Raw genomic sequence first — 21938 nt, forward strand, 5'->3', positions numbered from 1 at the left:
CTCAAAAAGCGATCGAATAATTCGACAAATTACTCGTGCAAAAAAGACCCTTTTCTTTCCCACGCAATCGATACCCTTCAACTGCTGCGAATATATTGGTATTTGTTACAGAAAATATATAAGCATTAAAAAAAATTCTAGTGAGGTTTTGGTCCTTTGGTACATTGTTAAACCCAGTTAACTATGGGATTTAAAACAGGGAAAAGAATAGAATAATAAGGGAGACTTGTTAGGAAACTTCTATTTATCATCTTTCTCTCTCTACGAATTGGATTAGAAATCAGTATTATTATTATTTATTTAAACCATTAAATTTTAGAGTAAAAAAAATCGAGGTAAAAAACAGAAAGATTGGTGTGAGTGAAATATAAAATCAAAATGGAAGGATCATTTCGCATACAAAGTAAAAAAGGGCAGGGTGTGAAATATAATAAGTTCGAGAAAACAGGGCCGTAATAGAAATTTCCAACATTATTCATGAGGGAAATAAAGGCGGCGATCGCAGACCCTCACGACTCGAGCCACTCCCGTCGAACTGCTCGCTCTCTTGACGAGAATTGGAGAGAGGGCGATCGAAGGGGTTTCCAGGAACCCGGATGGATAACTTCTCGCTCGTGTGGGAAATTGTCGGCCCCGGCGTCGCCGGTGCCGTATTCGGCGCCGGGTGGTGGTTCTGGGTCGACGCCGTTGTCTGCAGCGCCGTCAAGGTCTCCTTCCTCCATTACCTCCCGGGTACTCTTACCCCGATCGCGTTCTTGAATTCTCCTCTACTATTTGTCAAATCTTAAGGAAGGCAATAACTAGGGTATCTCCCTCTGGGTTCCCAAATTCGCAGGAATCTTCGCCTCCCTCGCCGCCCTAATGTTCAATTGCGTCAATAGACAAGACATCAGCTACGATTACTACTCCCCTTATGGCGATACGGAATGGAGGTTAGAATTTTCTTGATCGAAAGAAACTATTTGCCTTTGGGACATTTTATCTATCGAATGATGAGATATTCGCTACATTTCCTAATCAATGCAAATTATTGCGGTCTAATTTAGTTTTAAAACTCGGCTGGAAAGGAAGTGAATCGGAGATTTTTTATTATGGTAACATAAGAAATAGTTATTATTAGGTCACTTGTAGAGTGGAAGATTAGGTAGAGATTGCTCGGTGATGTAAAACCTTATAGCATGGGATAGATACTTTGTTACACTCATTTGTTCTTGCTTCCTCTTTTGGCATATTTTGTGTTTAATATATTGCACTTGAAGATAGTGGCATAGTGCAGATACTGGAGCTGATTTAAGAAATTTCTGCTTGGTAAATGGAGGACAAACTAATGTTTAATGGGGAAAAAGTCTGATATTTAATATGTTTATTTTTATTTTTGGTAGGAATATGTTTATTTTACTGATAAGTGCAATCTAAGAATTCCAAGTAATAGGTGAAGAAAAACTATTTTGGGATCTTACAGAGCAGTAAAGCACCCTCTTAAGTAAAGCTTCGACAGCTGGTTTTAGGTGCAAAAATTTGAACAGAAATACCATTTGATTAGTCGATTGAGGCTGAGGGCTCTACTGAAAGACATTTTGTAGACACGACTGCATGGGTTTTAGGTGCTTATCACCGTCCAATTAGAATTGTTGGTTGTGCCTTTGAATGGAATAAGTACCTTTTAAAGTTCAGTAAACCGTGGTAGAGGTTAAGTTATATGATTGCCCTACTCGGAAAGTTCTAGATGACTAGAGAAGCATTCTAATATTGAGGTGATGTTGGAATTTGGACGAGAATAATACAATACATCATGCAAGGAATGCTCAAGAGAGCAAGTGGTAGAACAAAGCATATTAATTATGAAATTATCATATTGCAAAGTGTAATTTATGCTAGAACATTTGATAATAAAAGATATTTTCTTTCCATGTTGCAGAAGGTGAAAAAAAGAATTGTAATTTCTTTGGAATTAGATGCAGCATGTGATTTGGTACTTGTAGAAGTAATCTGGTAGTCATAACAGAAGTGCATAAAGAAATTGAAATCTTTGAAAGTGACTTATGAGTGTATATGAGCCGAACTTGATTGAGCCTAGATTTGATCAAGATGGGGTTGAATTTAATTTTGACCCTAAGATGTACAATCAAGCTCAGCTTGTTTTGTTTCATTTTAAGCCTATTTTAACTTGAGCTGAGTTTGAGCCTAAATGAGCTACTTGATAACCCTAATAAAGCCTATTTGAAATCAGTCAAATTTAAGCATCATTCAAGATCAGTCTAGAATCAAACTTGAATCAACCTTGGTATCTAAATCAAACTTCACTAGATACGTCGATCAAAGTTTAAATTGATAATTAGGCTGAATATCAAGTTTGGTTAAGAGACTAGCTACCACATGAATTACGTACATGTATATATGGTATGCTGAGCCTTATTGATCTAAGTTTGACCAAGCCAACCTATGATCAAGTTTGGATTGAAATTAATTTTGAGGCCTTAAAAAGTGAATCAAGCTTGACTCTGCATAATTGAGCCTATATCTAGCTAAGCTTGAGCCAAGCATGTGCCAACTCGATTATTTTGACAATCCTAGAAGGCGAAAACTAGCATAGCAAACATTAGCAAATAGAATGCGCTGAGAAATTAGAAACATGAGAAGTATTGATGACAAGAGAGCTGGATACTTAAATAATAGAAGTTGCATCAAGTTTAAGGCCTAAATTTTAATGCTTCAAAGTGGTATAGTAATTGAAGTTTTGGTTAATGGGAAGAGGACAAATTTAAGTATAAACTAAAATAGCCATAAGATAAATGTCAAAACACTCATAGGACCAAATTTAAGACAGTGTATTTTATTGAAAGTATGGATAGTCGTGCCATAGGCATGACTAGGCCACTAGCCAACACGGCATGTGCCGCAGCACTTGCCAGCCGTGCCATAAGAGAAGAAAAAAAGAGGAGGGTGACCAGCAGCGATTCACTCTTCGACATGGTCGTCGCCCGTCCTTCACTGCCGGAGAACTCCGTTGATGAAGGCATCGTCGTGTCGCATCCCACACCGGGATGCCCTGGCCCTAGTTCGAGGAGGATAAAGACCTCGGACAGGTTGGGACGGGTGAATAAAGACTTTAGTGGCGGATCTATCAAGCTTTCCGGCACAATGGGCGACGACGGCGGCAAGGATGTTGGCAACGGAAGCTCGACGACGAACGGATCGCCGCTAGGAGGGGTGTTGTGCTGCATTCCTCTTGCCATGAGCTGGTACGCCGCGTGTTGGTCGACATGGCCATTATTAATAGGAAGTATCAAATTTGTTTCAATTAAAGTTATCTCTAATATGTATATTTGAATACTTGATATGTATATTTGTATCTAAAAAATATAGTGTTGTTTTTGAGTTTATTGCTAATTGCATGGGATTTATAGAGGTCCATCTACTAGGGTTTCAAGGCTATGTGATGTGGGGTCTTTTTAACTTAATTTTGTCTGTAGTTGTCTGTAGTGTATTCTATTATTAGCTCGGAGAAGGATTAGACAAGTTATTGCATCAATTAAATACAAATCCAATTTGTATTTATCTTTGTTATTCTTTTCCTCATACTTTGCCCATGTTATGTTCTTGGAGTTTGGTATTATTGGCCTTTTTGGATCATTTGTGCATTTCTAGCTCTGCAAAACAGTCATTTGTGCATTTCTTTACTAGTATTTTTAATTATGTTTGGCTATGAGAAATTGGTTGAGATACACTGTTATACTGTCATATGTTAAATGTTTTCATTGGATTTGACCTTCATGTAACTTCTTTTACTGCCCTAAATAGCAAGCAATCTGGATCGTAAATCTGGTCCAGTTTCTTGACAAAAGACAGGTGAATCTTGATGATGTTAGATATTTATCTCTTACTAGATCTTTAAAACAATAAAGACCTGTGGTATGATTTAGCTCTAAATTGTTCATGTAAAACTTTAGTGGACCATACTTAACACAAACTGAGAATTGCTAATTCTTCTTTAATCAGCTTTTTTCCTTTATACGAGTTGCTTGGTTTATACCACCTTTCTATATTGGACTTGTTGTTCCATTGTCTTATTATTGAGGTTTCAAAGCATATCACGCTGCTGATGTTTCTTGCAGTATCATAATCAAAATTAGAGTAACAATTTGGGTTTTGTATGCAGCATAAACATAGTTGGTGTAGTAAAATAAATTCTTCATGGAATAGCATATTGATTGGATATGCTTTGTTATCATGCCTATTTATTTATTTTTAGGATTTTGTTTCTCAACTGTAATGTCAGAGCTATTTTCAATTGCTTGATTAAAACATGCAGTGGGCTAAGAGATGGGAGTAACCCTGCTTCACCTGTAACATGACAGAGCCATCTGGATAGTAGATGGTTTTCACTGGGATAACCGATGCTACATTTATTTTTACTACACAAGAATGTGGCTATGAGAAATTCTTATTTAGATTTCACCCTCACCAAAGAGGATTTGTTATGCTTCAGTATCTATAAACTTCAAATAGGAAACATTATGTTAGTACTTCTCTTTTAAATTGCAGGAAACATAGTAATATAAGAGTAAAGTTCCAATATACATATTGTGTTGTTTGCTACCATGGCTGAGTAGTTGCCAGCAGAGCGTAGTCTTATCAAGGTGTATTAAATTAGTGCTGGCGGCAACATTTCTATGTCAACTTGGTTATTGTCGTCAGCCCTGTCTACTTGTTCATGAAATCTGGGTCGAATGATGTACACAGATGTTTTGACAACCTTCCTGGTGTTTGACGTATAAGAATGATGTACATAGATGTTTTGACGACCTTCCTGGTGTTTGACATATAAGAATGATGTACATAGCTGTTTTGACAACCTTCCTGATGTTTGACATATAACAGTATAAAACATTATTGTTCACACTGTAGAAATGTAGAGCTCCTGTCTACTTGTCGAAAAGCTGACGTATGATTCTCAGCACTTGAATGAACAATAAACAGTGCCCTTCTGGTCTGATACCAACAAGAGTGTCCCCTGCTTATTGAATAATTGAAATCTATCGTCAATTACAATGAGAACAAAGGAAAGAGGGTCATTTTGCATGACAGGAACAGGTGGGTTTAATAGTCCGGAACAGTGGGCCTTTGTGTCTGTGTGAAATTGAGGTGGAATAGCTTTTCTTTTTTAATTCAGATATGGTGAGAAAAGATATGCCAGAAAATTTATCTAGTTTCCTGGATCATCAAACTAATAGCTAGTATTCCTTATAATTTTGTCGTAATTTGATACCAAACCATTAAGCGAGCTGGCTGTGCCTGTAGACTAATGCCTGCCTAGCTTGTGCAATTTTTTCTCCACTACACTCTAAGGTGATTTGAGCATGTCTGCAGGCTTCAACCATTGTAAATTTTATCTTATAATAATGCAAGTTCCTGAAATTGCAGGTTGAAGCTTTGGCTTTTTGTGGCGTACGTTGTGTCATTTGTCTCTTTGGCAGGGTCAGTCGGCTTGTTGATACAAGACGCGCTGACAGATAAGGGCCCCTCTGCATGGACTGGTGTTGCTGGTGTTCTGCAGTGTGTATTTGTCTTGATAAGGTAATTGCACATGGTTTCAAACTCATGCATTTTTCCATCATGGAATTCCATTTTGATTGACACTGATCTACCTTGCAGTGGGCTGATCTACTGGACTTGCCATTCTGAAGATTAAGTGGAAGGATTTTCCTGCGCGAGGTGGAAATGTAAAGGCGAATAGCTATAAACTTGTTGGGCCAACAGTGACTACATGTGCTGCATATGATATACTTTTATAGGCTTTAATAGCATTCTGTAAATAAAAAAGATCATGCATTGCTCATTTGAGATGTGCTTTTAATGGTCACTGTCTGACAAAAACTTTTCTCATGAGTTTACCCTGAACAGTTGCTGAGATAAACTAGCAACATAGTCTTGTTCTCCTGGATCTCTGTATTGCTTCTGTCTAATAGTGAAATTAACGGAGTTGGAAGCTATTTGTCTCAGGACGGCACTGAGTTTTGTTAGCAAAACTTGTTAATTACGATAATATAAATTCAGGAATGAGACAAGTCAAGATGCTTGTTATTATGTGGTGCTGTAGTTTCATAAGGTATTGCTTGGTATTTCACTGCCACGAAATTTAAAATATATAATTGAATGGAGAAATCTATAGCGAGAAGGCCTGGTGTACAAATCTTCATAAATGTGCAAGGGCCAAATGATTAATCGCCAAGTGGGCCTCTTATAAACGCTTTGTTGTTGCAGGTTTATATTAAAAAGTAGGTCAAGCATGAGGCGATATGCAACAAAAAGACCAGTTTTTTAATTAACAAAAATATCCCTCTTTATTATAGAATTACAAATTCAAGCATTTTTTTTACTAATTAAGACCCGTTTAATTTCGACATGCACATTGTTAAAAGTTAGAGCGTATCTTTTACGTAAATGATGCGTATAAATTATATAGGTGATATTTGATATTTTTTTTAAAATTTCGACGCAGACATCGTTGAAAATTGCAGCATACATTTTGTATAAACAATGCATATATATTAGATGCATAGTATTTTTCTTTTAAATTAGAGCGTATATTTTACATAAACGATATATATAAACTATATAGATGATCCATGACACTTTTATTTTAAATTCCAATACGCATATTATTAAAAATTAGAGCGTACATTTTGTATAAATGATACATATAAATTACATAGGTAATGCAAAATATTTTTTTAGGATATGAGAAATTTTTTGGAATTTGTTAGATTTGATAACAAGAAAGTCAATTTTTGCCGGTCAAATATGTTATAAATCGGGACGTGAGGAAACAAAAAATGATACTAATATCAACGATGATCGTGCCACAGGCATGAACCGTGCCGATGCACGTGCTGTAAGAGAAGGAAAAAAAATGTAAAGGATACTCACCAGCACGCTGCTCACCATTCGGATTCTAATATGCAACTTAAGTTTTTAACACTCCTCTCTCTCTCTCTCTCTCTCTCTCTCCTCTCTCGAGCTAGGGCATTCGACGAAGCGATGGCGATGGCGATGGTGATCGGCGAGCGACGAGCGACAATCAGCAACGGATGGCTCAACGACGAGATCGATAATGAGCGAAGAAGCTATTAGGAGGGTGTCGTCTAGCACCCCCTTGTGCCACGTGACAGCCATCCATGAGTGATATAATGCTTGTAAGGAATGGAACTATTTTTCTTCCCTTAAAAAAAAAATGGCAGACTATATGTGGCTACGCCACCGAAGGGCATTCTTGTAAATTTAGCTAGTACGGAGTTATGTTAGAAAGTGTAGTAAATAAATTTTTGCAGCTTCATCCGGTACAGTTAAATAAATTATATTCCAGGGTTAATAAATAACAGTAGGGTGTCATATAAAAAGATTCTCGTTCCAAATAGCTCAAAACAGTGCATTAATCACAAAATCATTAAAATGCAGTGTTATTTTAATTTTTTTTTTTAAATAGATCAATTGGAAGAGGATATTCTAAACTATGGCACAGAGGCATATATTGTGGTGATAAAACTCTTTGGTCTTTGGTTTTTGATAAGCACCATAACAAGTGCTAGATTTCAAATTTTCAATGAGAATTAGCAGTTTGGAAAGAAGCATAGACACACTTGTTCCTATTGTCATTAATCAATTATCATGAATTAGAAGAACAGAGTATAGATTATATCATTAGTTGTTGTTTCTCCTTTTAGAAGAATTAGTAAGGATAATAAGTTTGCTAAGTGGATATCATCTTTCTCAGAATGAAAAGTTTAAAATAAATATAATAGGAAAAGCATGCAATATTACTATAAAGATGAAGAACTTCAAGTAATTATTAAGTACCACCCTAAATTATGAAGCATTTTAAGCTTTAAATTTTAGCACATAAACGATGACCATTAGTTGTTTGACTTGCTTCAGTGGCTTAAGTTGGCCTCATTAGTATCCACTTGTCTCATCTTTCAAAGAATTTTTCTTTTTCTGTTGTAAAGAACTAGCTTCATAGGAAGTAATTAACTTTGTCCACATTCCAAATTTACCTTAATTAACTCAATTTTGTATTTATATATGCACCGACTTAGAAAAATTAATGATCTTGGTGCAGACACCCTTGTTAATTATGTCTTCCTCTTAAACAAAAGGTTGTGATTTCTTATTAATGAATTCGTCATAAGATCTAATAAATAACGGGATGAGGGAAATTCGCAAAAGAAATTATTTAAGAGAAATGAAATTTAAAGACTTAGCTGATGGATTAAAGAGGTAGTATCAGCAATCTATGAGCTAGCTAAACACTAAAATCCAAGAGAATGCTATATTACTAGTGATGTCACAAGAGATGATACAGTGATATCCTTGGAAGGAGTCCTATTCAAAAATGAAATAAAGAAAAGTTCTCTCAGATTTCTTGGATATTATCTTTTATAAGCTTTCCATCTATAAATCAAACATCCATTATTATTAGTTGCGTGTGGATATTTATTTATCTAAAAAATATTTAAAATTATTTCAATACTACATGCTAGATAAATCTTTAGAAAATCTTAGAGAAATTTAATCTTAAAGAAAAGGAACAAAAGTATAGGGTGGTATTTGAAAATTTCTCTTCATAAAATATAGGGTGTTATCTCGACATTCCCTTGTATAATAAAGAATAAAAATTTCCCCAACCCACCGTTCGCTTTCCAATGAATTCGACGAACAAAAATCCGTGACCCAAGTGACGGAGTCCAGGCCCCACTTTCAAATAATATAGTTCCCAAGTTCAAATATAATAATGTATATATATATGAATTGGAGATTTATCTTCTATTGTAACGTGCACACTGTCGTGTTGATTATGTAAGTTATGACATGGTTCCAACCAAGCAAGACATTGAGATCCAGACATAGCTACCAACTTATATCCAACTTATATTCTTTGGGAAATTTAGAATGCAGCCAATAATATTGATCGTTGGCCCATAAGGTTTGTCACCTGCATGTATACAGACGTGTACGACAAATGGGAACACTCATTTAATACCAATAATATTATAGATATATAGTTATATATTTTTAGGGTACGCTGAGATTGCTAATGAGAAAAAAGACTAGGAGAAAAGGGTGGGTTTTGCTTTCCCTTCGTATGCAACGTGGCAGAAGGACAGCGTGGCCCCCTTTCCCGCAGGGGATTCCTCCAATCGTGAACCGGAAGGTGGTGAGTTGACCGGCATTTGCATATAACACCGTAAGAACCAAAATAATTAAAAAAAAAAGGTGAAAGGTTTAGGGTAGAGATCACGAATTTGAGTAGATATAGGGTTTTATATACAAAATATACCGCATTTCTATTGGAATTTTTTTTTTTTTTAATGGAAGCCATCCCCTTGTATTGCTCCTTTGACGCTTCCGATCTCTGTCTCTCACCTCTTGTTGTTCTTCGTCGATAGTTCATCTGGACTTCTGACCAACGCGTTCCTTTCCTTTGGTCGTCTCCCTCCTCTTCGATTTCTTAAGCTTAAATACTCTTGTTCTTTGCCCAACTAGGAGAAGGAGGGGGAGAGAGAAAGAGAGAAGAGGAAGGCACGAAAGAAAGAGAAGAAGCTAAAGAATAGATGAAGGGTAGGAATAGCATTAGTGATAAAAAAGTATCCGTGAGATGGATTTTTGTTATATGTATCTTCTTCTTTGGCTTCGGAATGCTGTTCACAGACTGGTTAGATTCTCTCTCGGTCTCTAGCTGTTTTATGCGCAAAGATTTGATCTTTTGCTCTTTTCCTTGTTCCTCGGATCGAATTGAGATCTGGGTTCGTGGAAAGACCGGGCATTGCATGTGTATTTTGGTTGGGTCTTTTCCTTTTCTTTTGGGTGAATTTTAGGGGAATTTTGGGTTTGTTTTGATGTGGTAGGTTCCGGGAGGCCCCTGAATCCGACAGTCAAATAATTTCTAGGCGGCGGAAGGAACAAGAGCTTCAAATTGTTTCAGAGGATTGCGCCACCGAACGGGTGAGTGTTCGTCCATTTCAGATTTAGTTGTGCCGCATTAATTGGGTCTTTTTTGATTGAAATTTCTTGTTGATTTTAGAGACACGGCCAAGATAATGATATAATGGGCGAGATGAGCAAGACACATGAAGCCATACAGTGTGTTTCCGAGTGCTATAACATGTTTCTTTTCTTTTCTTTTCTTTGAAGAATTGCTTGTGTGTTTGATTGTTCTTGGATCTAAACTTGGTAGTCCTGTTGGCATTTGATGTTATCAGATCTTTAGATAAGACGATCTCTACGCTGCAAATGGAGTTGGCTGCAAAGAGAAGCTCTCAAGAGTTGCTTGGTTTGCACGGTTCACCATTGTCCTCGGCAGCTGATAAGAAGAAAAAGAAGGCTTTTGTTGTAATTGGGATTAATACTGCATTTAGCAGCAGAAAGAGGCGGGATTCTGTCAGGGAGACATGGATGCCACAAGGTACTTTATATTAACAATCCTTCTTATTTATCAGAATCATTTTCTTCATCTTAAATATATTGGAAATCAAGTTTCTCCAATTTTATGTGCAGTGTATATGTGAATTGGTACTTGTGCAGCATCCACCATTTAGTTTCTGCACTGCTAATGACTCTATTTAAAGTATCAAGCAATTGTCATTTGTTTATTTTTTAGCTATAGAATCTGCTTGTTTTTTTTTTCTGATCATTAGTTAAATGGTGAGAAACTTCTGGTGAGTGAATATTTGATCTATCTTTCTTGTTGTAAAGATGTTAAATCTAACATTTCTGAACCTAAATTACATGAAAATTTGTTGAATTTCATGTTTCCCAATGCGTGCATTAAGAGAAACCTTGGGCCTCGTCAAGGACAAGGGAACCACTGGCAAAATCAACTTTACTTTTCAAGTTTAAGAGAGCCAGCGATAGAAGAGCAGTTTGCTCATAATTCTATGTTTTGTTTCCCACTTTCCATTTCTCTAAGATACTCTAGCAATCTACATATTTTCACTCTTGTTCTTCTCTTTATTGGTTCATTTTTCATGAATCATGATTAACCAAGAAAAGCTCACATATCTAGATGAAAGGCTTATGGTTGTCAGATTGAGGACTTTTCCTTCAAAATTAAGTTGATTGATGCAGAATATCTAAGGAAGTTCTTCTCTAATTGTTTGGTCTAGATGTAGTTATTGATCATTGAAGAGTAAAGATTCTGGAAATAGACAGAATTAATTCTGAATTATGTAGTTGCTTGAGGATAATTATAATTAAAACTGCTAGACTAGTTCATGATTTGATTATTGACAGTAACATATTTAATTTTGAGCAATGCTTCAAATTTTTCCTGCCACCTTTAGCTAAATGTACTTTTTTACTTGATGGAAATTTATTCTACTTATTCTATTTGATTCTGCCATACTAGGTGATCCTTTAAAAAACGATATTAGCATATTGCAAATAGACCTAGCTGAAGATTATTATTTGCCTAGTGTGTTGCTTGCAAATGCCATTTAAGTTAAAAGGAAAATTGTGGATATCAATTAATTTAACAAGATTAACCATGTTATGTAGTTGAATGCATGGTACTTTGTACTTATCAAACAATTGTTGATGTTATGCCAATACTGTGATAAATGAGTGCTGTAAAGTGAAATGCTAGTGTAAGAAAAGGTTGAGTTCAAGCCAAGTTAAAATTAGTACTTAATTGTAAGCTCAGGATCTTGGTAATATCTTTTGACATGATTGATGAAGACAATTCATCAGTAAAGACTGATATCATGTGGAAGATCTCAAAAGGAGTAGGAGAGATGAAAATGTCTTTAATTTATTGTGGGAAGAATCATCCTGTTCTAAAATGAGCATGATATATGGAGTTGAATGGCAAAAATTCATGAAGATATATGGGTCTTTAATAATATTACTACCATGAAACTATCAGCAAAAGCTCACAAGGAGAACTTGAAAGATCTTTCAGCCTCAGCGTTCACCCTCTTATTTTAAATTGGTTACATATTTACATGAATTAATCTAATCTTTCATGGAAGTCTATAACAATTATTTGCCCATTCCTGACTTTTTTTTTCTTGTTGAACTTGTGAGGGCAACTTTGTTCAATAAAGGTTCCTTGATGTGTGGCAAGACTTAAAGTTTAATTTTGGAGCATGTAGAATATTTGTTCAACATAGACAAAGGTTACTAGCAATAACATTTTAATTTGAGAAGTTAATGACAAAGAAGATTATCTTCAGAGCTATTACTTTATTATATCATCTATTTGGCTAAATAATATCCTTCCTGTAAGTTCACTTTTACGTAGCTCAGTCCATGATCTCTCCTATTTTCTTGTTTTTAATTAGGTGAGAAACTCCAAGAACTGGAACTTAAGAAAGGAATTGTCGTCCGATTTATGATTGGACACAGGTACATGTTTCCGTAATAGTAATTTCTTTTCCACCAATGCATGTTCCTGATTCATATTTTAAATCAAATCGATATGCAAGTTTTAGTCTATATAAGGTGAAAATACTTTAGTTCCTTTTTTCATTTAATATTTCCTGGAAGTTCCACTGGATGATAATTACAAAGTAAAGCCTCCAGTCTACTTGTAGTCCAGGCATATGAATGTAAGGTACTCTGCAGATATCTTCAATGCAAGTCTCTTTGACAGTACAACTGAGGATGGAGGGTGAATATCTGAAGTACTGCTATTGATAACATAGTAGAGATAGTCATTTTATTGCTTACAGAACTAAATGGGAAGTGAGCTAAAATATTATGGGAAGATTTTGACTCTTTGGCATCTTAGACTTTTAGAGTAATTGGTAATTTATCATAATAGTAGAGCAAGACTTTAGACATCCCATGGCCAAATTCCTTAAGACGTCTAATCTCTGTTAATTTCTACTCCCCCTTGTTTAACTTAAAAAAACTATTATATTTAGCTTTTTCTCAAGAGTGGAAATCTTGGGGGCACATGTATAAGGCTGGTGTTGGACACAATATGTAGTTTTGTCTTTTGCAGTAACTAAGTGTTGGACAATGAAAAATATTTTATGATGCTATGCGTTGCTTTGTAAGCAAACAGAGGATTAACATTATTTAAGGCATCATTCTATGATAAGATAATATGATCTTCAATTAATTGCCAATCAATGATCGTTTACTAGTGTACAATGTACACTATGCATGCCAACTGCTGGAAGTTTTGGCAACTTTGACTCAAGAGAATCCAGATTAGAAATATTTGACCTCAAGGATATTGTTAGGTAAGTAATATTATTTACACTTCACTCCAATTCACTGAAAATGAGAAACATGGACATGACGAATGATGATAAGGTTAAGATAAATAGGTTTTTGAGAGAGAAGGATAAGATAAATAGTTAACACCTCTATTTGTGACTCTATAAAGGTTATGTCATTTGAGTTGCCTTTTGTCAAGAAGGAATTGTAGGAAGACTTTTCTGTGGAAGTATTACTGTTGTACTGGTGACAGTGAACAAGAATTAAGCGTTTGAGGTATGGGTTTTCATAGGTATCATTACCTTTTCATTTGAAGCACATGGCTAGTGGAAGACTTGATTGAGAAGCTAATCATTATATACACTTGTGGAAACTCATTCTATGGTAGGAATCACGATCGCCTACTCTGATTATCATTAAGGACATGGCTTATTGAAAAACCTGTTCAGTGTTTTCAAAAGCAAAGATTAAAAACCTGAATATACGTAAGTAACCTGCAATCCTGAATCAAGAAGTACTTAGAAACTTCTGGGCAATAGTAAAGGTATTGAATTTCCAAGTCTATAAATATGATAGGCATACAAAATTACCAACACTACTGGAGTTCTATTATAATGTGTTTAACACTTTAATTACTAGAAGAAGAACAATTTTTTGTGCATCTGTAATTGCAATGTTTCAACTTTTAATCAGCCCATTTTTAAGCTTTCATGTGTTAAGTCAATTTAAGCAGAAGATGCTATATGGGATTAAAGAAGATCAACAGGACAGGTAAATGTAACTAAGAGAATTGGAAAGTTGGTCAGGGCACACTGCCTGAAGTAGAGTAAAATGGTGGCAAGGAAATCATGTAGCTGTCCTTAACTAGTTGACATTTTAAGTCTTCAATGACTTTGTTACTTCTGATGGTTTCTTAGGTGGACCCAGGTACATTGTGAAATAGAGTTAAACGGTAGATAGGGATTGACATATATGTTGTTTGATTGAGTTGTTGAAAACTTGAAATGCAAACTCCTCATTGAAACTCCTCAGGCTTCTTCTTTTTTTTTAATTATGACAACATTATTCCCTAGATTTATATCTACTACTATGGATCAAGGCAGTTATATCTGACTTTTAGTAAAAGACTAACTAGTACTACTATTATACAGTGCTACCTCAAACAGTATTCTGGATAAAGCTATAGATTCGGAGGAAGCTCAGCATCATGACTTTCTTAGGCTGGTATGGTGTAGCCAATTGAAAATTTAACTGACTCAACGTCCAGAACCATCGTATAAGCACAATAATTATTAACTTCTCTAACTGTCCATCTATCTATTCCTTCATGCAGGATCATGTTGAAGGGTATCATGAACTATCTGCAAAGACAAAGACTTTTTTCTCCGCTGCAGTTGCCATATGGGATGCCGACTTTTATGTCAAGGTGGACGATGATATCCATGTGAATCTAGGTGAATATTGCAGCCTTCAGAGTATTAGAAGCAATTTGTTTGATGATACTTACTGGTACTTGACATATCTAATCCAGGAATGCTAGCCACAACTCTTTTCCGACATAGATCAAAACCGAGAACTTACATAGGTTGCATGAAGTCTGGACCTGTTCTGTCTGATAAGTAATTCTACTACAACCTTTATAGTATTATCACGTAGCAGCCTCTAGTGCATTTGACATACCTATTTATTTGATCATCTCTGCAGGAATGTGAAGTACCATGAGCCTGAGTACTGGAAGTTTGGTGAAGCAGGGAACAAGTACTTCCGTCATGCAACTGGGCAGATATATGCTATCTCAAAAGATCTGGCCACCTACATCTCAATTAACCAGTAAGATAATACAGTGGTGTAATCATATCTGTTAGATATAAAACAACTGATGAGTAAGTCATCTCCTGCAGGCCTATATTGCACAAATATGCTAACGAAGATGTAACTCTGGGCTCTTGGTTTATTGGCCTTGAAGTTGAACATATTGATGAGAGGAACATGTGCTGCGGAACTCCACCAGGTTGGTTCCCTTATTAGATACTGGACTATTGCTGTTGGAAGTAGCTTTCTTATCATATCCATTTTAAATAACCCTCCAGACTGTGAGTGGAAGTCGCAAGCTGGAAATGTTTGCATTGCAACATTTGATTGGAGATGCAGTGGAATCTGCAAGTCAGCGGAGAGGATAAAGTATGTTCATGCAAAGTGTGGTGAAGGAGATGATGCTGTTTGGAATGCTTTCTTCTAACAAATGTACATTGCCAACTACTGGCAACTGAAAATGTGGTTTTCTCTGCCCATGAAAAGAATACAACTCTAAAAGAACCACTCATGGGTAAGAATGTAGACGCCACCTGTATCCTGGGTTCAAACTCTCCATTCAAAGAGATTGATATGGCGAAGACCGTTGTTTCTAGGTGATAGGATTGATGTTTGAATGATAGTTAGACAAATACTTGTTAAGATACAGAGAAGACTATAGACAGGAAAGGAGAAAGGGCGTAAACCAATGGTGTTGAATATAGGGCATGCACTCTGATGCACATGTACATGGGGAGTTTCCATCCTGCAGAAAGCTTGATTTGTGTCTGATTCTTTTATTTGAACTTTGTGAAAATTTTGTATAACTTTTTTAGCATTTGATTACAGCTGCCAATAAAGTTTGGCAAACAGCCATACCTGAATGCAATTACTGGTGAAATTATACAGATGTTCTACAACTTAATGATTGACCAATTTTGATAATTACCAATACTTAAGCAAAGGCCCAATCCGTTGTAACAGTAAAGTTTGGAGCACCGGGAGATATCATCAGGTACTAAATGACTGGCATTGCATTTGTAGGGGATTAGCGTGAAGTAATCCAGTCACTGTAAATACTCATTGTGCTAGAAATTGCCAATTGTTAAATGTATTTGTTTTTCTCGTACTTATGCTTAGAATTACTTTAAATTTTTACATAATTGTTACCGAAAACTTTCAAATTATCAAAATTGTCATTATTTTTTTTTCAAAATATTAAAATTGCCATCAAAATCATTGGGTTTCTTTTTAAAATACCATTCTATTAGTTAAATCACATAATTAAAACACAGCTTGCATACAAAAAAAAAGAGACTATTTTGCTCTTATATAAATTATTAATAATAGTTTAAGAACTATCCAATATTATAGTTTAATGAATTATATTTTATTTTATGTGTTACATTATAAACTTTAAAGAGGGGTATTTTAGTTATATATGTGTCTACTAATTTTAATAATAATCTATTAAGAATATTTTATTAAAAATTAATCATAATGATAATTCTAAAAGTGTCAAAAGATTTTAGTGGCAATTTTAATATATAATAGTAACTATGATATTTTGAAAGTTTTTAGTGACAATATGTAAAAATCTCGATTACTTTATAGGTTTACCCCTGTATAATATTTTTTTTTTAACCAAACTAAAGTGAAACCGTTAGAACCTTCGTTCAAATTAACGGAGCCTACCTAAATTACCAAAATACCCAAATTAATTTTCTCTCTAATTCGATTCGAACAAATACAGTAGGGGCATTTTGGTAATTTAGAGGGCTCCATTAAAATGGGATAAAAATTCTAACAATTCACTTTAGTTATAAAATACATTGACTAATTTGTTATAAAAAATTATGTGGTAGAATAAAGTGATTTTAGACATAAGCATAAGGGGTTAAAATGTATTTAACTCTTTTCTTCCAAATGGTTAATCGATTTATCGCAAAGCAATTTGACCAAAGATTAGAAAAATATGTAGGATACCGTAAAGCCTTTCAAATTTAAGGTTCATCCAATTCTCTTTTCTCCAAACCCTAGTAGAGCCTAATATTTTATTTTCTTTTTTCAATGTAATGTTTGGCTCGTTCTCTACACCCTTCCTCTGTTATTCTTGAACATTGTTATGAGAGTTAGTCTCTCTAGTCTACAGAAAGTGCAGAGTTGGTGAACTACCCAGGTTCACCAGGTGCCCCTCATGTGGGACCTTATATGGAGGTTGGAAAAGCTAACAACATAAACATCATTACCTATGGCTGGATGTCGTAGTTTTGCTCATTGTAACTAAGTATGATACTTATGTCAATAAGTTGTTGCTTAATATCCTATTTTTTCTATGTAGCAGGCCCCTTTATATTCATGTTGATTGCCAATGAATTGTGCTGTCTATAGGCTTTCCATAAAAAATAGCTTTCCATACAAAGAGGAAAATATATAGGATTAATGGGTGACCGATAGAAAACCTAAAACTCCAAACACAATAGGTAATTAGTAATAGAAAATAGAGAATTGAATAGGGCTTGCCAAGTCATTACTAGGTAGTGATTCGATACCGAAACTGAATCTAATTATCCATACAGAATCTACTTAGAATCCGACTAACTTGCATATGAACCTTAATTTTTCTATCCACATAGTAAATGAGTTAGATTCAGTATAAGTATCTCATATTTGATCAAATTTAGATTTGAATTGGGAGCGAATATCCATTAGAGCTCTTATAAATATGTAATTATTTTAAAATCCATAAATAATGATTACGTACTCATATACTTAAATTATGTAAATAGAAGTCTTCTATTACTTTATTCATATACAGTATGAACACTCTCGTGTCTCTCAAAAAAATAAGCTTCCTATTAAATTATGTTTGCGTAATATGTTAATTTTGTGGCATTTTTTTATGAGATGCTTAAACTATTATCGTCAAATTTTTATCTATTAAACTATTATAATTTAGTGCTAAAAGCCGTGACTTTTTGCTTCCTAATAAGATCATCATAAATTTCATTTTATTTTATAATGAACCAGTTATTTGTGAGGAATCCAAACCAGTCCTTGTCTGATTGAATTTAAATCCAATTTGAGTCTAACATAATCTGATAATAAATGAACTGGATATGGATATTATAACTACCAATCCATTTAGAATCTTATTCGAGTCCCAATCGAACAAAATTAAATAGATATAAATTCAATCTTTCTAAACATAAGATCCAATCTGATCCAAATACACTCCTAAGTTTAATACTTTGATGGTTGCATATAATGACTTAGATTGCGCTTGAAGTAAATATAGGAAGCATATGATTTGAGCAGGCATAGTCAAATAGTGCATCAAAATGTACTTGCGTTGGATTTGCTAGTACTAAATCTCAACCCCGAAAAAATATTGACAATGAATTAGATAATCAATTGATCTAAAAACTTACTTTATTTCGATAAGCGGTAGCACTTGGGATGGTGGCAAAGATTGAGTCACTTCCAAGAGAGGTGTAAAAAGAGGTATATTGCTAGTGTAAATTAATTGCGCATACTTTATATAGTGTTCGTAGGAAGGGTGTTTTTCTATATTCTGGAGAACGAGAAGGTTGTGGTTGCTACTGTGGCAAGCTCAAACTCCGCAAAAGAAGGCAATGCTTTATTTTTCTTAATGGGTGCCTCGATTTAATATTTATATCCATTGGAAAGATATCTTATGATAAGATTAGTATATCTATTATAAGTGATGTTGACTATGTGTGATTTATATAGAATAAATTCTGAAAAATAATATAGCATGATAATTTTACAGAGATCAGGGCCTTACGTATAAGATTATCTACCCAATTCAACAATTTAAGCATCATGGGCTTTATTGAATCATTGTTCATCAATTTTCTTGTACGTGCCAACGTATTCATTTTGATGTCAAATTATCCAAAATAATCATTACACCATAGTACAGACGTCATGGGGGTTTTTCTTTACGTAATTTAAAATTTATTAACCACAAAGAAAGGCCTTATCCTTAATTTCGATAGTCAAAATTCAGAATTCTCTAATCTATCTGTTTTCAATTGTAATAATCTCTTTCGTCTTCGCAAAGATTAGCACCAATATATATATATATATATATATATATATCAATGTATTAAAAAATATGAACGAATATTAGAACTTAATCAACGTAGTTAAGTAGCTAGCATTCAGTAACCACAGATAACAATGCCAGCGATAAATCCACACTCTGGAGGGAAAAAAAAAAAAAAAATTTACAACTGATCACACTGAATCGGAGCGAACGACAACTTCTCGTTATCTAAATCGTATAATATCTGCAAGTTCTGCTGCTGGAAGTTGCCGAGGATGGACATCCCCCTAGATCCCATAACAGTCAAACAAAGCAAGCCAGTGCTCGAATCCACAACCATGTAGTTGTTCGCCGGCAAATCCAAATCAGCACTGTCAAAGTTGAACACCAGCTTCGGAACTTCCACCGACGACGAATCCGACGGCAAGGAGAAGCAAAGATCGAGCCCGATATCGGAGCCGTCGGCGACGGGCAACTGCATCTGAGATATGAAGGCCTTCTTCACCATCTTATACCCAGCCAACTCTAAGTACGTAACGGACGTGCCAGAGTCTATGATCAAGCCACCAGTGCCATCATCTTGTAGGGCGAAGGTTGAGCTCGAAATGGTCAATTGAGTTCCACCCACTGTGATCCCTTTCAAGTTTAGATAGTAGAAGGATGGTTGCATAGGGTTCTTAACTAGTGGAATAGTATTAGTTGCAGTTGCTTTTATGTCAGCTAATGCACCAAAGAAAAGTGGGCTCGTCTTAGATTGATCTAAAGATGTCAAGCAATAAGAAAATTTGCCCATGCCCAGTTGGGATATAAGAGACAAGGGTCCACGCCCGAGTCCTACCAGACCCGAACCCTGCGTGAATCCATCGCCTTGGTTCGTATCACCGCAACCAAATGCTAAGTTTGGCACCTTTGTAGACCCGAATGTTAAGGTCTCGCTTGCAAGAACTCCTTGTGTGGATGACGTATCGCCATACGTGTACAAATACTCGCAATTCGATTTGCAAGAAGAGATTGGAAGAGCTTCGCATAGATTGCTGGTGCAAGGGAGAGTTTTGTACGTGGAGGAGCTTGATGGGTCGAACAATGGAGTTGCCTGCGTGAAGCATTCGACGCAGGGTTTGCATTGGGTCCAGATGAGATCGCTCCCAGTGTCTAAGATAGCGGAGAAGGGCAGACTTGGTGTGCCAATGGCCAAGTCCATGAGGTACTCACCGTTGCCTGCGTGGACTGGCGATTGGACCTTCGAGCTCGAGTCGGCGGCGGCCTTCATCGTCTTGGCCATTAGCCTCGACATCCGGTGGTGGCTTCGACGCGCGGCGCGTTGGATTAGCTCGACCTTGGAGAAGTTGCCATTGGCGTCTACACGGGTGAGGTGGACTCTAAGGCCCTTTGGATGAGAAGCACTCGCTTGGGTGATACAAAAGAGTATGAATAATACTAGAATTTGCAGCACCTTGGATGTCACCATGTTTGTGAACAATATGGAAAAGAGGGAGGAGAAGGAGAGAGAGATGATAGATATGGTCAATTATGGCTCATGGCAAACGTATATAGGCATATTGATTAACAGAGTAGTTATAGTTAGGTATGTCTCGATATTTGAAAGTTGATCATATAAAGCTAGGCTCTGTTATTCCTAACATACTTGATGAGAAGAGAAATGAGAGAGGTGGTGAGTTTGTTTCGAACTTTGGTAGGTAGGATTTATGTCTATCTCTATATTTCTTTTTCTTATTAATGTTTCCCAAAATCAACGGTCTTGATCGATGTTCTATTACAATATATAAATATTAGAAGTTTTTAGGTTTAAGTCTATTAGATCAAGAGACGAGAGAGATGCTTAAGGTTTGGTGAACAACCTGCCCATCAGAAGTGGGCAGGAAAGCTATTTGTTTTCCACTGCAAGCAATGGGAGTGGATCCGCTGCAGCCCCCGGCTGCAACAAATTTGTACTCGTAACAAATTAAATCGGAATTTATATTTGGTATCCCTTTTCCACGTTGAAATTTAACCTAGAATACTCATTTGAATTTAATATACATAAATATATGGATTTTTTCTTTTCTTTTTAAGTTTGACACCCAATCATGGGTTGACAAGTACCCTCCCCGAATGCAGCAAGTTCCTGCAATCTACGGCAGCAGAAGCAACTGTATTAGAGAGAGATTAGAAGGTTGTATCACTTGGTGGCGTTTGGTGAGCTATCAATCTCGTGTTTTCTATTCTTTAAAGGTCATCAACGACGTTGGTATGAAAACAAAGTGCCACCCTTTTAGAATAGATCAATTTCTTTACCTGACTACAATATTCTAATTCAAGATTTAAGCATCTTTGATCCTGATGTTGCCCAAACAAAGAATCTTGTAGGTGAACTAGAATTATAGATAGTAGTAGTGCTCGAGCAATGGTCAAGTATGTGATATGACTACAAGTGTTTAATTAAACTAAAGCTTGACTTAATGAACCTAATCTTAGGTTAATGGATTCAACTGGAAGTTCTGATGTATGTGATAATTTTACTCAAGAAACGGGCAAGTAGAGTGATGCAACACGTTTTTCGAATTAAACTTGGGTTTTCCTTTCAGAGTAGGATTCAGATTTTATATTTTCGAGTTCTTCTAGTCAGAAATAATATTCCAGAATTTGTATACATAGATACTCGATCATTTATATTAGGGATAAAGTATTTCTTAATTAATTTTTTTTTTTTTGGACATATTGTGAGAGGTTTGAAGGTAAGACGTCTCAACCAGGTAGAACGTACTTTAAAATTCTGGGGCTCAGAGAAAATTTAAGTATATTTTTAACTATTGGATTGGCAATTGACAGCAGATATAGGTGGAAGGGAGTA

General features: G+C 35.6%; 3 protein-coding genes across 3 annotated transcripts; 2 read left to right on the top strand and 1 right to left on the bottom strand.

Moving 5' to 3' along the window:
• The first annotated feature begins 495 nt into the window (after positions 1–495).
• LOC140774062 (uncharacterized) lies at positions 496–5993 on the top strand. The gene is made up of 4 exons (XM_073116902.1): positions 496–732; positions 836–932; positions 5425–5577; positions 5656–5993. The coding sequence occupies exons 1-4, from the start codon at positions 597–599 to the stop codon at positions 5690–5692; spliced, it is 423 nt and encodes a 140-aa protein (XP_072973003.1). The 5' UTR covers positions 496–596; the 3' UTR covers positions 5693–5993.
• A 3371-nt stretch (positions 5994–9364) lies between these two features.
• On the top strand, positions 9365–15919 carry LOC140774622 (beta-1,3-galactosyltransferase 7-like). The gene is made up of 11 exons (XM_073117698.1): positions 9365–9712; positions 9906–10002; positions 10082–10140; positions 10260–10462; positions 12339–12402; positions 14376–14448; positions 14558–14678; positions 14756–14843; positions 14929–15054; positions 15126–15235; positions 15315–15919. The coding sequence occupies exons 1-11, from the start codon at positions 9612–9614 to the stop codon at positions 15461–15463; spliced, it is 1191 nt and encodes a 396-aa protein (XP_072973799.1). The 5' UTR covers positions 9365–9611; the 3' UTR covers positions 15464–15919.
• A 3238-nt stretch (positions 15920–19157) lies between these two features.
• Positions 19158–20736, bottom strand: LOC140773877 (aspartic proteinase nepenthesin-1). The gene has a single exon (XM_073116655.1). It carries the CDS (start codon positions 20553–20555, stop codon positions 19269–19271), a length of 1287 nt encoding a protein of 428 aa, XP_072972756.1. The 5' UTR covers positions 20556–20736; the 3' UTR covers positions 19158–19268.
• Positions 20737–21938: the final 1202 nt, after the last annotated feature.

The sequence above is a fragment of the Typha angustifolia genome, chromosome 13, assembly GCF_048772165.1.
Source record: "Typha angustifolia cultivar Huaian chromosome 13, ASM4877216v1, whole genome shotgun sequence".
In the NCBI taxonomy this organism is placed as follows: Eukaryota; Viridiplantae; Streptophyta; class Magnoliopsida; order Poales; family Typhaceae; genus Typha; species Typha angustifolia.

What these genes read in the sequence shown, in the direction of transcription:
- LOC140774062 (XM_073116902.1), top strand. Translation starts at nt 597, where the DNA reads ATGGATAACTTCTCGCTCGTGTGGGAAATTGTCGGCCCCGGCGTCGCC. An exon ending in CTTCCTCCATTACCTCCCGG is followed by an intron (nt 733 to 835) that starts GTACTCTTACCC and finishes CCAAATTCGCAG; the next exon opens with GAATCTTCGCCTCCCTCGCC. An exon ending in TGTGTATTTGTCTTGATAAG is followed by an intron (nt 5,578 to 5,655) that starts GTAATTGCACAT and finishes TCTACCTTGCAG; the next exon opens with TGGGCTGATCTACTGGACTT.
- LOC140774622 (XM_073117698.1), top strand. Translation starts at nt 9,612, where the DNA reads ATGAAGGGTAGGAATAGCATTAGTGATAAAAAAGTATCCGTGAGATGG. An exon ending in GGAATGCTGTTCACAGACTG is followed by an intron (nt 9,713 to 9,905) that starts GTTAGATTCTCT and finishes TTGATGTGGTAG; the next exon opens with GTTCCGGGAGGCCCCTGAAT. An exon ending in GTGCTGCGGAACTCCACCAG is followed by an intron (nt 15,236 to 15,314) that starts GTTGGTTCCCTT and finishes ATAACCCTCCAG; the next exon opens with ACTGTGAGTGGAAGTCGCAA.
- LOC140773877 (XM_073116655.1), bottom strand. Translation starts at nt 20,555, where the DNA reads ATGGTGACATCCAAGGTGCTGCAAATTCTAGTATTATTCATACTCTTT.